The 16,734-nt window shown below is 33.5% G+C and overlaps 1 protein-coding gene across 1 annotated transcript; it reads left to right on the top strand.

Moving 5' to 3' along the window:
• Nucleotides 1-679: 679 nt before the first annotated feature.
• On the top strand, nt 680-16,328 carry LOC129254259 (glycine cleavage system H protein-like). Its single transcript, XM_054892715.2, has 5 exons — nt 680-1,149; nt 10,586-10,665; nt 11,580-11,643; nt 12,273-12,404; nt 13,249-16,328. Exons 1-5 carry the CDS (start codon nt 999-1,001, stop codon nt 13,344-13,346), a joined length of 525 nt encoding a protein of 174 aa, XP_054748690.2. The 5' UTR covers nt 680-998; the 3' UTR covers nt 13,347-16,328.
• Nucleotides 16,329-16,734: the final 406 nt, after the last annotated feature.

Here is a 16,734-nt window from a genome sequence, read left to right as displayed (position 1 = left end):
AGTAGACCTTTATTATGAAGAACACGTGGAATTTAGCTAGTAAAATTGATTTGGAGATATCTGTTACCTTTTTTAACTTGTTTCCTTGCCCAAAACACTTCGAAGAGTGCATTGCGCCCCACCCCACTCCCCCACACACCGAGGCCATCGTAACGATATTTGCTTTTACACTGAGCTGTGATTTACATGAAATGGCTTATGCTTGATTTTCATTTTGATAATCATTGTCAAGCTTGGAAAAAGTGCGGAGAAACGTATTATATGAAAAATGAAATGTAAACCCACTTTAAATGAAAAAAACTTAGTGAAAAAATGCTGGAGATGTCTGATATAAACTTTTGTTCAGATTCAATTATGTCCTCAGATATGCAGCTGGCACAAAAAGGGTAAAGCTATATAGGTTGTGCTTACTAAGTGTTGAAATTTCAATTTGGGTGGCAAAATTGTTACAAAATGCTTGAATGTATTCGTTTTATTTCAATTGACTAAAAATATGAGAAATGTTTTGCAGGGTAAGTTTGATTTTGCCCTTTCCCCTTGCACAGCTTGAAAACGAGCATTTCTGCGCAAACAGATTTCTGCGAGCTTTACAACTATACTATGGACAGTGCTCACTCAAGTGTAACATTCTGTCAAAACTTTTACTTTCATTGGATAGATGAGACCCAAACCCAAGATTATGTGTGAAAAAGTTACCCACATGTTGTATATTTTTAATTACGGCACGGTACAGATCACTCGTTCCCCCAAAAATCATATTTATTGTCGTAATCATGAGTTCAACTAAATAATATCCTTATCCAATCTGTTACAAAAACATAACACTTTAGCAGCACTATAGTTATAGTGCAGCCGAGTCGAGTAGCAGCATCAGTTGGATGGTTGGTTGGAACAGGAGTTGGACGGTTTTATAATAATAGCGGTAGCGGTACGTACGATATGCACACGCGATCGCCGAGGACGAAGAATTAGCAGCTCGACAGACAAAATCTTCAGAAATGGCTCTCACGAGTGTAGTTGTCCGATGTCTCTCCTCTCATCTGAGACCAACGTTTCGTGTTTTAGAAAAGTGTAAATCTATTTCGAAACCCCTCCATTCTACTATCAGATGTGCAAGACAATTGACAATAAGCGCTGCCTTAGAAAGTGGTAAGAAAATATACCGAAACGTCATGTGTGCCCACATATTCAATCTCGTGCATTGTGAAAAATCTCCATTTTCACCATGTATGCGCATGATCACTTCACTTCAGTTTTGACGTTAGATCTAAGTTAGTAATATCTATGAATGTGTAAATAAATGCATGTGACATGTGTTGTTAGTATTTTTTTAGCTATTTGTTGTAGTTAAAGGAATGAATGGTCGTTATCAGGATGGCAGTTTTCATTTTCAACATTGTTCAATTTTTTCAAAAAAAAAATTAATTGAAATTATGATTTTGTTTTTTCTTCTGAAAAGTTAGGTGAAACAAAGTCAAACTCAAAGACAAAGGCAAAGCAAGGGCAGGAAATATGATTTTGAAATTATTTTTAGTTTGTATTTAATACAAAATGTTGTAGGCCCTATAACTTTTTTTTTTTAATATAGGCCCTAATTCAGTTTTTATTGATGAAATAAAATGCAACAATAAAAAAAAAATTACCGGTACATGAGATATCACACATAGAAACAAAATAGAAACAAAAATTGAAAAAAAAGGGATAAAGGAGCGACATGAATTTCAATACATAGAGATTGATAAATATAACCATGAACATTCACAGCAAATTACAGCTCAAATCTCCATTGCGGAAATGAAGAGTTAGTTTGCCTTGCTTTTTGGCTAATGGGCTATCCTAAGGCTATACTCTGTTTCGCTATTAAAGGACAAGTCCACCCCAACAAAAAGTTTATCTGAATAAAAAGAGAAAAATCCAACAAGCATAATACTGAAAATTTCATGAAAATCGGATGTAAAATAAAAAAGTTATGACTTTTTAAAGTTTCGCTTAATTTCACAAAACAGTTTTTGCACGTCCTGGTCGGTATGCAAATGAGGAGAATGATGACGTCATCCACTCACTATTTCTTTTGTATTTTATTATATGAAATATTCTAATTTTCTCCCCATTGTCAAGTGAAACAAGGATTAATTCCTCCCTGAACATGTGGAATTAGCATTGTTTAGTACTATATGGTCCTCATTGTCAAATCTGTAAAACATGAAATATTGTATAATTTAAACAATAAAAAACAAAAGAAATAGTGAGTGATGGACATCATCGAGTGACTAATTTGCATGTCACTGAGTTGTGCATATCACTGATTTGTGAAAAATAAGTGAAACTTAAAAATGCCATAACTTTCTTATTTTACATCCGATTTTGATAAAATTTTCAGCATTATGCTAGTTAGATTTTTTTCTATTTATTCAAATCAGCATTTTTCTGGGGTGGACTTGACCTTTAACATTCAAATAAATTTTAAAAGCTTGGTAGGTGGAAGAGTTATTTTGGAATTTACTAATATGAATGAAATATTTCAGAAAAAGAAAAATATAAGTCACAAATTATCTGTCGTCTTTGTATCCAAACATTCTTTTAAAAGGGTGTAAATTTAATGTTATGCATTTTTATATTTATAGATTTAATCACTTCATTCCAAAGAGGTTGAATGTGGGTGCATTCTATAAATGTACAAATATTTCTGGTTTGCTTTAACAAAAATCACAATTTGGAGAGTCCTTTCTTTTAATCTTATGTAAAAGAAATTAAGGGCAATTGCTCTATGAAAGAATTTGAAATAAAAAGAACGAAAACGGGTATTGATCGAACATTTCAAATTTATCAGATTAATTTCTTTCCAATTCAAAGGTACATCTTTACAGAGAGCATTCCAGTATGAGGAGTTTTCAGCAATACAGTCCTCCAGCATCGTATTATACACATATTTAGGAACCTTGAATGTATGCATAAGTTTGGATTTGATCCTATCAAAAATATCATGATGGTTGAAATCAGAGCTAACAAGCCAGCCTTCTGGAATATTTTTCATCAAAAAATTATAATTTACTGCCTGGAATAGGAGGGTCAAGTAAATCGCTAATATAAATCAAATTTCTATCCAACCAGTCTTCATATCAATAGTATTGTTTTGATTTGGATCTAATATTCCTGTTAAACCATAAGCATGAGCCAATTTCAGAATATTTGACACCAAATTCATCCTTGACTGCCCTCTCTCTCTGAATATATACCACGTTCTTAAAGAATCAGCCAACTGTATTAATGGAAGCTTATGTAAAACAATCTCTGGAGCATGGGCTTGCCATAAAATATCCTCTTTCTGACAGAACTTTTTCAAAATGGAAAAATCCATGGACTTCCATAAACTTTCATAATCATCATGGAGCATTTTGACCCAAGTCATTTTTTGTGACAAAGCAAAAATCTTAGGATCGGTCATACGTAAACCTCCTAAAGCATAATCATTGCTTACATATTTTCTTTTAATACTATCATTTCCCCCGTTCCATATAAATCTATAAAGCAATGTGTTTAATCTCTTAAAGAATGTATTTGGACTTGTAATGCTCAAGACCGAGAATTGATATAAAAGTTGGGGCAATAATAGGGTTTTTACAACACATATCTTTCCAATCATGGATACATTTCTAGCTCTCCAACAGTTAAGTGTGGATTCAATTGATTTGAGTTTGGAGTGATATTAAGATCAAATAGCTTATACACATTCAAACTAAAAAGTATACCCAATGTTTTAAATTTATCTTGCTGCCATTTTAAACCCTTTTCTACAAAAGGACAATCTAAAGAACCCTTTTTAGAACCAATCCAGATGGCCTCTGACTTAGTAATATTCAATTTACAGCCCAAACAAATGGCAAAATCTGGTAAAATCTTAAACAGTTTGTCAAAAGAATTTTTAGATCCATCTAGAAAACATGTGGATTCATCAGCCAACAATGATATTTTTAACTCTGTACCTTCAATAGGAATACCTTTAATATTTTCATTTTGTCTTATGGTCAGAGCCATTGTCTCAATAACTAACAAAAATAAATAAGGAGATATTGGGCATCCTTGAAATATTATCTTTTTCATTTCTGTAGGTTTGGTCAAAAACCCATTATTCAAAACAAAACTTTTTCTTCCAGAATATATCATATGAATCCACCATAAATTTATCACCAAAATTGAATTTTCTCAGAACTGTTAACAAATATTCATGGTTTACACTATCAAAAGCTTTTTGAATATCTAAGAGAAGGATAATACCAGGAATATCATTAAATTCGGTATATTCAATATCAGTGATTAAACAAATATTATTCCTGATGTGCCTTCCTTTCATGAAATCAGATTGGTCAGGGTGAATTAATTTAGACAAACATTTCTTAAGGCGATTTTGCTAATGTTTTTGAAAATATTTTAAAATCAACTGTTAACAATGAGATAGGTCTGAAATTAGATAAAACCAAATTATCTTGACCTTTCTTTGGAATTAGAGTTATGATACCATTTCGCTGAGAAAGGTACATTAGTCCATTTTCCATTGAAAAATTTAAAGAATTCAAAAGTATATCTGATATATCACGCCAAAAAACAATGTAAAACTCTGAGGGTAAGCCATCCATCCCAGGTGATTTATTGTGGTTCATTTAAAGAAGAGTGTCATGTAACTCTTTTTTAGAAATTGGTTGATCCATCATTCGTCTATCTTGTTCATGCAGTTGAGGTATTTCAATTGAATTAAAAAAATTTCCTATCGCTTCTTCATTAATATCTTGCTTTTTATACAGTGTCTCATAAAAATTATGAATCTCATTTTGTACGCTAGTCTGACCCGAAGTCAAATCTCCATTATTATTTTTTAGTCTATAGCAGTGTTGTAGTCAAGGCTCAAACCTCCAAGGCCAAGGCCAAGGCCAAGGCTTTGATACCCAAGGCCAAGGCTTCAATACCCAAGGCCGAGGCCAAGGCATGCAAACCGGAGGCCAAGGCCAAGGCCTGAAAACCTCAAGGCCAAGGCCAAGGCCAAGGCATTTCAAACTTTCAATACATGTATATGGAACAATGAGACAACAATGCTTAGGCGGCAGACATGACACACAGGGCAAAATGTATTAAAGGTGTGAGCGAGCTAAAATTTTGACCCTTGTACATGTAAAACAAAAAGAATTTCATGATAGATTTAGACATTATTAAAATAATAGTATAGTTACCTTTGTACATTTAGTACATTATTTTTCTAGGCAATTTACATTGCAATAATTATCATTACCACGGTCATCTGATCCTGGCATTCTCAACGTATGTCTTTCTCCACTCCCTGGGACAGGGGAGGCAGAACTTTTTTTTGGGGGGGGGGGGGTGTCAAAGCCTAAAAATACACTTATAAGTCAAAATGAAAGCCTTTTTAAAGTGATTTCTAATTGATAAGACTGATATTTTGATTTAGGCTTTACTTTTCTGCCAGAAAGCGTAGCGAGCGAGCGGTTTTGAAAAAAAAAATCAATTCTGAAGTTGTAAAACTCGATTTTCGGTCAATTATGGCGCTAATCACTGTTAAAAGGGCATCCTTGCGAGATGTTGCCAGCACGAACCACGAGCTCAAACTTCTGGACATTTTGTGTAATGAGAAATGAAAATTAAATATTCCGAGCTGTTTTTTAACTCATGAAAAAGATGTGCATCTTACTAAAGAATTAACGTGAACGCGAAGCGCGAGCTGAAATTTTACTGACCAGAAAAGGAAGCTGTTCTGGACTGCATTTAGTGACTCATAAATAGGATACATTAAACTCAACAATCAAATAATGCGAGCGCAAAGCGCGAGCTCAAAAATTTGTGATATTCTAACCTGAAAACTGGACATTCTACGCATTTTTTTTTTGTAAAAGGAAACAGAATGAGTACCTTACTTAACAATAATTTATGCGAGCGCGGTCCAAAATTAGGTGATTTTTAATCTAAAATGTATTATGTTTTACTCTAAAAATGGTACACTAAAAAAGGGCACAGTTGATTTGGAAAAAAAGGCATTTTCGATTTTAGAAAACGGGCATTTTTTCCTACAGGGAATTTTTCAGGGGGGGGGGGCAAGAGAGCACAAAGCGCAAGTTGAAATTTTCAAATGCTGACCTGAAAATGAGTCATTTTTAGGACTCTTGTCAGTTTTCATGTTTTTTTTCTGCTTACAACCAATATTAAATTTCAATTCTCTTTTCTTGTATCTTCTATTAATTTACCTCAAAAACCAGAATAAAGAATACTAAAAAATAAAGTTATATTCAAAAGGATATAAAATAAGCGGGGCACACCCCACACCATTAGTTGGGGGAGGTTAAATCTTAATTATTTCTTAAAACAATAAAATAAGAGTTTTCTATGAAACCACACTGACACAAAAACAAATATTTTGTTTGTTTCCTTGAAACTGTAGTGAAATGAAATTCACTGTCGAACCATATGATTAAAAATAAGTAACCTTTTTTTTACTCTCTTTTGTCAATCTGAGACACTATACCCCCCCCAAAAAAAAATAGATGTACTGCCTATCAACATATTAACTGATTTAGCAGTATATTCTGCTAAACCAGCCTCCCCCTTCGCCTCTCTATCTCTCTTCCCATTCCTCTGTCTTGCCTGTTGTGTTCAAGTTTACCAAATATTTTCAGAATATCAATAAGACTTAACACATTATTGTTGGTCAAAGATAATACAAGGAAAATCCTAATGGTCCATAGAAATCATCCTTGTTATCACTCTTTAGAGTTACATGTAGCTTTTCTTAAAGTATGGAAATTGTTGTCAATATTGCAGTCAGATCTGTCAGAATTATTCCTGTCATAAAATCACTATAATTTTTATCATTATCATTATTATTGATTTTGCCATTATCATTTTTAAACAACATATTACCAATTATAATGTTATTTTTCATCACTTCTGTTTTCTTTGTTACTTAATTATGTGATGATAATTCTTGATAATTAAAATTGATGGCACTTCTAAGTACACTTACTACTGCTACTGCTGACTGGTAGTATTGACCATTAGTGTCATTAGATATACAGAACAATTTAAACATTTGTAACTACTATAAAAACAAATGAAAGTACAAAATATAAAATGCCTTGAAAAAGCCTTGAAAATGCCTTGAAATGCCTTGAAATTTCAAGGCTCAAAATCCTCAAGGCCAAGGCCAAGGCCCTCTCAAGGCCAAGGCTTGAATGTTCAAGGCCAAGGCTTTGAAAAAGTAGGCCTTAAGGCGCCTTAAGGCCAAGGCCGAGCATCAAGGCACTACAACACTGGTCTATAGATATTCTTTTTCTCTCCTATTCTTTTTTCAAGATTGCATAAGTATTTTGTGCTCTTTTCACTTTCCTTAACCCAACGAATTCTTGAACGGATAATCAAGCCTTGAGTTTCATAGTCTAAATTTTGTTTAGCTGGATATTTAGTTTATCTAACTCATCAAGGAGAGCATCATTCGTAATATCATCTGAACCTTTTCTATTTCTTTAAGTAATTTATCTTTTTGAAAATTCCTTTCTTTCTTCTTTCTAGAACTATATTCTATACAGGCAGCAGTAATTGTACATTTAAGGGCATCCCATAAAACATTTGGGTTACATTCAGAATTGCAGTGAACTGATTCAAATTCCTCAATTTTCGATTTAACCATCTTAATGAACTCAGCATCATTGTGCAAGTAATTACAATTTAATTTCCAAAACCCACGACCTTTTTTAACCAACAAATCTTTAAAGTTCAAAGTAACGATAGAATGATCAGATTGAATACCAGGGATAATCATTGTGTCCTCCCCTTTCACCGCTTCACTGTACGATGACGTAGGCCTATTGTGTACTGGGCCGTTGCCTGCTTCACTTTCTTGTTCAATGGGATTCCTCTGACTTTTGTAGATGGGAATTAGCTGATGAAGAACTCATTATCACACCATATGAAACTACAAATCACGGAGATTCTAATACGTCAAACCAAAGATAATATCACCTTATTGTAAAGCAGAAGTCTGGCCGCAAAGCGAGAGCCAAAAAGATCACATCTTCCACACTTCGCGTCTATGGAACGCTGGCTACACGTAATTAGGTATTGACTTGTCATCACACCCATAGTAACCTTGCAAAATCAGTAGTAAATGATCTCTGATCATGCTGATTCTGAATGCTGCCCTAGTAGGCCTATTAAGTAAGAAGGTATAGGTAAGCAGTAAGAGGATGAGAAATCTTTTTATGCATCACTTTTTGTAAAGTGTCCAGGAGAGACTTCAATTATTCAGTGAAATCAAGTTGCAGATGTCAATTGCTGAAAAGTGAAAGCTTAGTTCAGTCTCTGTCACTTTGTTTTAGTTGTCCCACACGTTTGTGTTGGTAATCATGCCTATTAATCATGTCTGGTTGTTAAATGGTTAAATCACTCAGCATCAATCTTTCAGAACCATAAAGGCAAGGGGCTGATAATTTATCTTTTTATACTGACCAGATTCAACAACTTTTAAGAAAATATGGACTTTTGGAAGAATATTTCACATAATGTCCTACACAAATGAATTTTGCCAGAAAAAAAGTTGAGTGGAGGTTGTTTGTCTTATGTTTCAACATTTCTGGTCAACAATCTCCGATAAGTTCTTTAAAATCCCATTTCTACCCTCATTCTCAAATTTTCATTATTTTTTTCCTTTGATAATTTTATCTAATTTGAAAATGAAAAATTGTACTAAAGACTATGTTCAAAAGAAATTTAGGGTTGGCATGTTACTTTAAACGCTGTTTTGAAACACTGCATAGACTGATCAATGTATTGTAAATTTGTGTGGATTTGATTTAGGTTAATTTTTTTATACTTAAATTTCTTCAGTGGTGTATTTTCTTCTCATTAACTAAAACTCTTTATCCACACCCCTCTTTTTTCTTCTCCTCTATAATGCTCTGTCATGTTCCTTTCCTCCCTAATCAGTTGTGTACATCAATATGAATGTTCTCATTTTTTGTTGTGTTCACATTTTTTGGAGAGAAAGAAACGCTATTGAAAATGAGCTCATATACATGTCAGAGTATCTTGAATGAAATGGAAGTGTTTCACAAGCAAGCTATTACCAATAGGTGTTTAAAACTGACATTGTACTCTTGAGGTACATAAAGTAGCTGAAACTTTTTGCTTCGTAAAGATGACCAAAAGTACTGTATAATATGTATAATCGCCTAGCAAACTATAACCCTAACAGTCTTGGGGGACCATAATGGCCCCCTCAAAATATTTTGCCATAAATCCATAACAGGACAGGTCCACGCCACATCATTCAAGACTATTGTGGGGACACATGGGCATGTGGTCATGAGATTATGCAACATTATGTTTGTGCATGTCAGACCACAAATTCCTCCAATACATGATTTCATGTAATCCAATGCAAATTCTAGCCAAAATTCATAACTGTATCATTATTTGTACTTTTACTATTTAAAATAGATTTTGTTTCATGTTGTCTATGATTCGAAAAGTACTGACAATATCCATAAAAAAACAAAAAAACTAATAAAAAAATTAAGTATGAAGTATTAAAATCAATAAAGTACATTAGAAAACATTTTTGTACTGTTTTTATGTGCATTTGATGAGAATTCTCAGAGTATAATAAATAAAAGCAGTGCAAGGGCTTTATTTACAGATTTAAAGCCAAATTTGTATTTCATGCATAAATGAGCATAATTGATTCACATAAAATAAACTATAGATTTAGTGAAATTTAGCTTTGAAACCCCACAGATATTTTCATTTTCTACCACTATGCAATAGCTTGTCAGTCCCTCCCTAGACTGACAAAGAGTAAACATACCCTGAGACTTCATGTATTGGGACTAAACTTTACTAAATGTCAACCAACTTTAGTGTTCTTGTTAATTTCCATGATTTATGATTAGTAATTCTGGAGAAATATGAATTTTCCCATTCGAAATTTAGTTATAATGGAATAGTTATTAACTATAGTTACTTACTCAAAAATGTATTTAAAACATCAAGAGCCTAAATCATATTTTATAGTTAAATACATTTGCAGAAAATGGCACCATTCATTAAAAAAGTGTATAAAATGATTTAGAATATTTCAATAATAAATGTTTATTTGAAGTGTTTTTAATTTTAGTACAACCCTGAAACTAAATTTATTTAACAGCTGTTTAAAAAGCGAAACCCATAACAAACCAAAGTTCAGGAAGGCAAAAAGAATGCTGACCCCTACCAAACCAAACGCAAACCTGGCACATGACATGCAGCAGTTTGGCAGGTAACTACAACAAAACCAAGATCAACATGATCAAGAAAGAGTCTTCATGAGAAAAAAACATCCACATCAAAGCCAAAGTATGGCCAATGTTATGTCTGATGTGTTGTAAATTCGGGTGAATTTTTAAAAGTCTTTTCCTTTTTTTTAAATCAGGTGCATATTGGGCTAAATTTTTATGTCACTGGTATAACAATATAATGACATAATAATTCATATATCTGCCTAGTACATGGCCCTAATTGTTAAATTCCCTATTGTTTACTTTTATTCTAGATAAAAAATTCAGCAAAGATCATGAATGGATAACAACGGAAGGAGGAAATGGAACCATAGGAATCACAGAGTATGCCCAGGTAATGACCATCAACAAGAAATAAAAGTTCTGACAAGTGTTTATATTTAAAGCAATAACAAATAAGAATTCTATGAGCAGTGATTGAACAGTTTGCAATATTGATCTATCGGTAAGTGTTAGAAGAAAAGAGGAGGATGAGACTCAGGAAAGGTCCTCGCATTCATTGGAGAGATTCCCTGTAGTATAACGCTTGCCTTACTTTGAACAGGTTTGTTAGCGTGCATGCGATTGCTCGTTGAATATCTGTAAGATAGTCTTTGATGTCGTCATGTAATTAGATCAGGTGATGGTTTGTGTATGCTCCACTACACCACACCAAAGCTACACTATGCTACACTACACAAACCATCAGGGTAATTCCATAGAAATCTGACTGTCGATATACAACTTGTATGCTTTAAAAAAAAAGTATATATAAATGAACTACGGTAACCAGGGTCCCGTTACACAAAGGTTAGCGATTAATCATATGCTTGATTTTCATGATTGATTGTACATTGTAGCTAATCCAATTTATCGTAGAAAAATGTCCAACGATCATTGCTAAGCTTTGTGTTACGGCCCCCAGGCATTTTTAAGATGTACTCTAGTGATCAGCAACGATTTCACTCCTTTTCCATTGTTTAATTAGTCTCAAAATTAGTGATTTAAATCCTATATCCATATCTTCACGTGTTTTAAATTCACTCCCGATTCAAAAGCATTGCATTTACAGTTGCAATTATTGCCGCGACTTCCGGCCACGCATACTTGCAGTTGTGATGTTTTCAAAGTTGTAAATTGGCGGTCAGATTTCTATGGAATCACCCTGATGGTTTGTGTAGTGTACAACCAAGTTTGCACTTAAAACACAGTGCAATTGAAATTTGACCTTATTGATGAAAATGAAGATTGTATTGTCTATTTTTACAGGAAAAACTGGGTGACATAGTTTATGTACAATTACCAGAAGTCGGAGACAGTTTTGATCAAGATAGTGAGTATAACTTTTATTTTCAAGATACATGTTAATCATTATTATACCAGGGTTTAAATTAATCGAAGGCCACCATAGCCATGGTCTTGGATGCTCTATGGATTGCCTCAATGTCCCTCTCAATAGCTCTGGATATTATTTGTGCCCTTTCTAATTTTTTATTCCAATTTGTGCTATAATTTCCTTAGAAATTTCGAAATTCAAGGTAGACTGCTGTCCTTCAAAGGAATATCCACATCATGTTTGATATGAAATAAAGAAAATGTTTTAAAATTGCATTTTAATTTGGTAAATACCTTTTCATCACCATCATCAACTGGACAGGAGTGTAGGTTTTCATTTTAGTCTTCTGGTTGTAAAATGCTTTGTAAATTGATAAGATTCTCTTCAAGTGCAAATGTAGATATATCTACATTTGCCTACATTCTTTTCAAAATACCTTTTTGAAAAGAAAAATCTCACTAGTATTTTTCAGGCAAACTGTTTCAAGTACACTTTGACTGGAGAAAAAAATGCAGTCAATATCCAACCAACATTGAGTGGTTAATGATTTTATTGACAAATTGTTATATATGAATTCTTAAGTATGTGTGATTTTAGACTTATTGATTGACCTTTTATATTTTCAGGTGAATTTGGAGCTTTAGAGAGTGTGAAGGCAGCAAGTGATCTTTTCTCTCCTGCATCCGGTGAGGTCATAGAGGTCAATTCACTTCTAGAAAGTGATCCAGCTTTAGTCAACAGTGATCCGTATGGAGAAGGTGAGAATATTTATTAAACACTTTGATTTTAGGAATATTTGCATTTTGCCATTGGGGATGTATGTTGGAAATGTGTCCATCATTGTCTCAGTGTTAATTTATGTTATTACAATACATTTTTAGCCCTTTTTCACATATGTTATGTTCAAAATATATTACAGTTATAGAAATATTTGTGAAATTTATTTATATGGAATTGAGCCAAATGACCACTGAAATGCTTCTAAGTATTAATAAAAAATATATTTCAAATAATTATCATAGAAATTTAGTGAATGCTGAGCAATTTTGTCACAAATGACTATTATTAAGTTGTGGAACTTTTATCGCCCGACAACACATGAACTAAAATTGCTGGAGAAGCTTATGTTTAAACTTCTTACAGCACTTGATTGTTTTAAGTTACAACAATATTTATCAGTTGTGGGTACATTTCTCCCCATTTTAGCAGAATATGATGGAGCAAATAAAATGAAGTGTTGTTGTGTTTATATTAAGACTATTTTAATGGAGGTTTTTAAAGTAACCACCATGTATTTAGTCCTGAAAAGGACTGTTTGTTATTCTTTCGGTACGACGTTTCGACAAGCATGTTGATCTTTCAAGTGGATGATCCACTTTCAAGTGGAATGATGATCCACTTGAAAGCGGATCATCATTCCTGATGACGACCAGAACATGCTGGTTGGAACATCGTTAACAGTTCTTTTCAGAGCTAACATACAATCATGAAAGAATAACAAACAGTCCTTTTCAGGACTACATACATGGTGTTTACCGTAAAAACCTCCATTATTCTCTCCACCATGGAAACCTTCAAAGACTATTTTATATTGCTTTTCAGGGTGGATAATGAAGATGAAGCTGAGCAATCCATCAGAGATTGATGATCTAATGACCGAGGAACAATACAACAAATTTGTAGAAGACCTTGATGAATGATGATGAATCTACCAGACTGTCCCTATAAGGCACAAGGACCATTTCATGAAGTAGCTTGTTAGTGATTTTTACTGATGAATCTTCACCCAGCCAATCAGATGCACCGGTATTGGTAGCTTTTGAATGATGCCAATGAAAATTACTGACAATACGCTTCATGAAATGGTGTCCTGTGACTCTATGAACTTTGACCTTTGGAATCATTACATCTATATTAAGAGAAAGGTGCACCATACATCATAAATCAGTATTCTTCCTGATTGACATTTACAATTAACCTGATTGTGAAGAACTGAAAAAAAAGATTGGAAGAATTTAGCGAACTTGGGGATGCTGTGTATACTACTCTACTTGTGTACTATAGCGGAATGGAATGTATAAAAAGTATGTGGAATGCATGAAGCATAGTTGTTGATGATATCATTCTAGATCTCCTCAGACAGCATGAGCGAAAATGAAGTTTCTTGTTTCGTAAACTCGAGTTTACTTGTAATTTCATCTGGTTTGAAGAGAGAGTAAGGGACTCCCTGTTTCCATTAGCTGTATGTTAAGATGTTGCTTCGTAACCAGATGCCATCCTAGTTCTCTTCACACAGACTGAAACTGCAAGTAAACTTGAAGTTAAGAATCATGGGTGAAACTTTAAGTTCGGTGCAGCGTGATGAGAGCTTTTATTAGGAAACAAACCTATCTATAAAGAGTGTTTTAGCGATGCATCAGTAACGCATAGTTTGGTCTGCATCAGTTGCCTGTTCAATGAAAGAGCGTATTGAACAAAGGACCGAAATCCAACGAATATCCCATATGCTAGGGTACAAAACTTGCTATTCAATATGAGACCGTATTGAGCAGTCTAATGCGCATGCGTGGATGCACAAACAATACAACAATCTGCAGCATAGAGTGCAATGACACTTTACTACGTCACAATGAACTACATGTAAGTCGCATTTGACCTTATTATATAGTGAGGCCATATTTACTGATTGTGGTTAGTGACATGACTTGCTCAATCAAAACTTTCCCCCTTTATTTGAGGGGGGGATGTGATAGATAATAATAATTATATTGGATGGCTTTTTTTCATGGAATAACAGGAATATTCCACTTGTTGTGGCCAACATTCCACTCGTATGCGATTTGTTGAATATTGGCCCCAACTCTTGGACTATCTCTGGTGTTCCATTCTGAGCCATCCAATAGCATATTAATATTCAACTTGAAATTAAAGGTAATAGTATAGTGTTTGGACAAGTTGACATGGTTTCACTTGTGATATACAACAAATATGCATTTTTCATTCTTGCTTTTCTGTACTGCCATGACCTTTAGCGACTAATAATCTACTTTGCATAATGAATCAACAAAAATGTAGAAATATGTTGCTGATCAGTATAAAGATGAGTGCCTTTGATTTGAAGATTCCTTGGCTGTCATATATTCCCTTCACAGAAAGCATATTTTATGTTTCCATTAGAAATTTATTTGTGAATGTAGCATGTTTCAATAGTTAGTGTAGTAAACTAAGTTTAGTTCAGCATAGGGACGTTATATCATAATGTGATATTCGCAATAAGAAGAACTTTGGATTATTATGGCACTCGGATGTTGCTTAAGCCTTTAGTGTGATAAATAATGCTGATAAAAATAAGGCAAATGAACAGATATTTGAATAATCAATCAGATATAAATCACTGATTAAGTCATGATTTTTTTTTGTAATGCACAACAGTACCTGCCTTGATAAAAATAATCAAATTTGGTTACTTTGTTAATTTGTTGAAGCAAGCAAATTCAATCCACTCAGTGCTATTAAATGAATATTTAAAGACAATTACCAGTAGTTCTGGCTAAATAATTTATCCATTAATTTGATAATGGATTACTTCTGCTCCATTTGGGTTTTAGTGTGCTTCAAGAAATTATTTCTAAAGTGTTTCTCTTGATCCCATTTTTCTGTATGTGTGTGTGTTTTTTAAAGTTACTGTCCGTTATTGTCAACTTCAAAGAAGTTTTGTAGGGTTTTTTTTAAGATAAAAAGGACTACCCTTCTCGTTAAATGCCATCTCTGTTCTGTGCACTGCACATGTTTAATATATTGTTATTGTAATTTCGTGGCTGAGACACTTTGCATTTAAAACTTGCAATATCAAATATTATTCATTTATTATCATTTTATGGTGAAATGATCATGTGACTCATTTACAAAGGGTGCTAGGCAACTCTGATTTAATCTTAGGTCCCTGGTTTACAGGACCATTGTTTTACCGTCCATGCTATTGCATGGTTTATCTTCAGCAGCAAGGGGCTTTTTTTTAGGGGGGGGGGAGGTTTGAGTAAGACCATTATCAGAATCTTTCACTTATATGTAAAAAATAACAATAAGTGATTGAATTCACCGTCCTGAAACTATGATACAGTATCTGTTTCTAATGGCCACTTTGTAGCTGTTTCACCATTATTCATTTTCAAAATGGTTCTTATAAGTGTTTAAGTTGTGCTCATTAACTAAATAGTGCACATGGAATATCCCATAACCCCATTGCAGAAAAACAATCTTTGTTGATGGCAATTGTCATGGTAATGTTGCTGAACAACCAATCGAATTCAGTTTCAATGAAGTTACTATCGATGGAATGTTAAATGGAGCCATGAAGGAGCACGATTACAATATTAGTTTTTGCAAGTATTAGCGATTTTAGCAATTCTGTCGATATCAACAATGTATCCAGAGCTATTCCACTTAAAGTTTCAAGTTATTGTTGTGTACAATTTATCGTTGAATACATTATGTTTTGAACCATTTATAAAAGCATAATTACGATTATGCTTGGAGGAAAGTTAACAGTATATCTGGACAGAGTATCGACTATTAAAGTATATTAAGAATCATGAAACTGATCATTCAATGATCAGGATGGTAATGTTTCAATTTATCCATAGGAATATGACTGGATAGATAATACAAGAATATACAAGAAATATACAAGAATGTCTTGAGTGTTTTGTAGTGAAAAATTGAATATTGGTATTCTAATCATTGAGCCAAAGTTTCTCTGAAAAAATTGTCCATACATCTTTTGAATTCAAGTGTTAATCTTATTCCTTCAATTCAATTCCTTCAATATTTAGGGCAGAGATAAAGTGCCAAATAATGAATTGAAGTTTTATTGTATACCGTTATCCTTCTATTCCAATTCCATGTATGAAAAAAATAATCATGTTTGGACAGCCTTTCAATGGCAGGATTAGAATAATTTGTAATTGGTGATTGGGTTGGCAGCTAGCATTTCTTAGAAGTGTGGTCTGGACATACCAAGGGTTTATTAATACCAGCCTCATTATTACTTGGTAATGCAATCCGGTTGATTTTCATTTTCAAAGTGGA

The sequence above is a fragment of the Lytechinus pictus genome, chromosome 2, assembly GCF_037042905.1.
Source record: "Lytechinus pictus isolate F3 Inbred chromosome 2, Lp3.0, whole genome shotgun sequence".
In the NCBI taxonomy this organism is placed as follows: domain Eukaryota; kingdom Metazoa; phylum Echinodermata; class Echinoidea; order Temnopleuroida; family Toxopneustidae; genus Lytechinus; species Lytechinus pictus.
The sequence above is the reverse complement of the archived record's forward strand: the minus strand, read 5'-3'. Positions and strand labels throughout refer to the sequence as shown.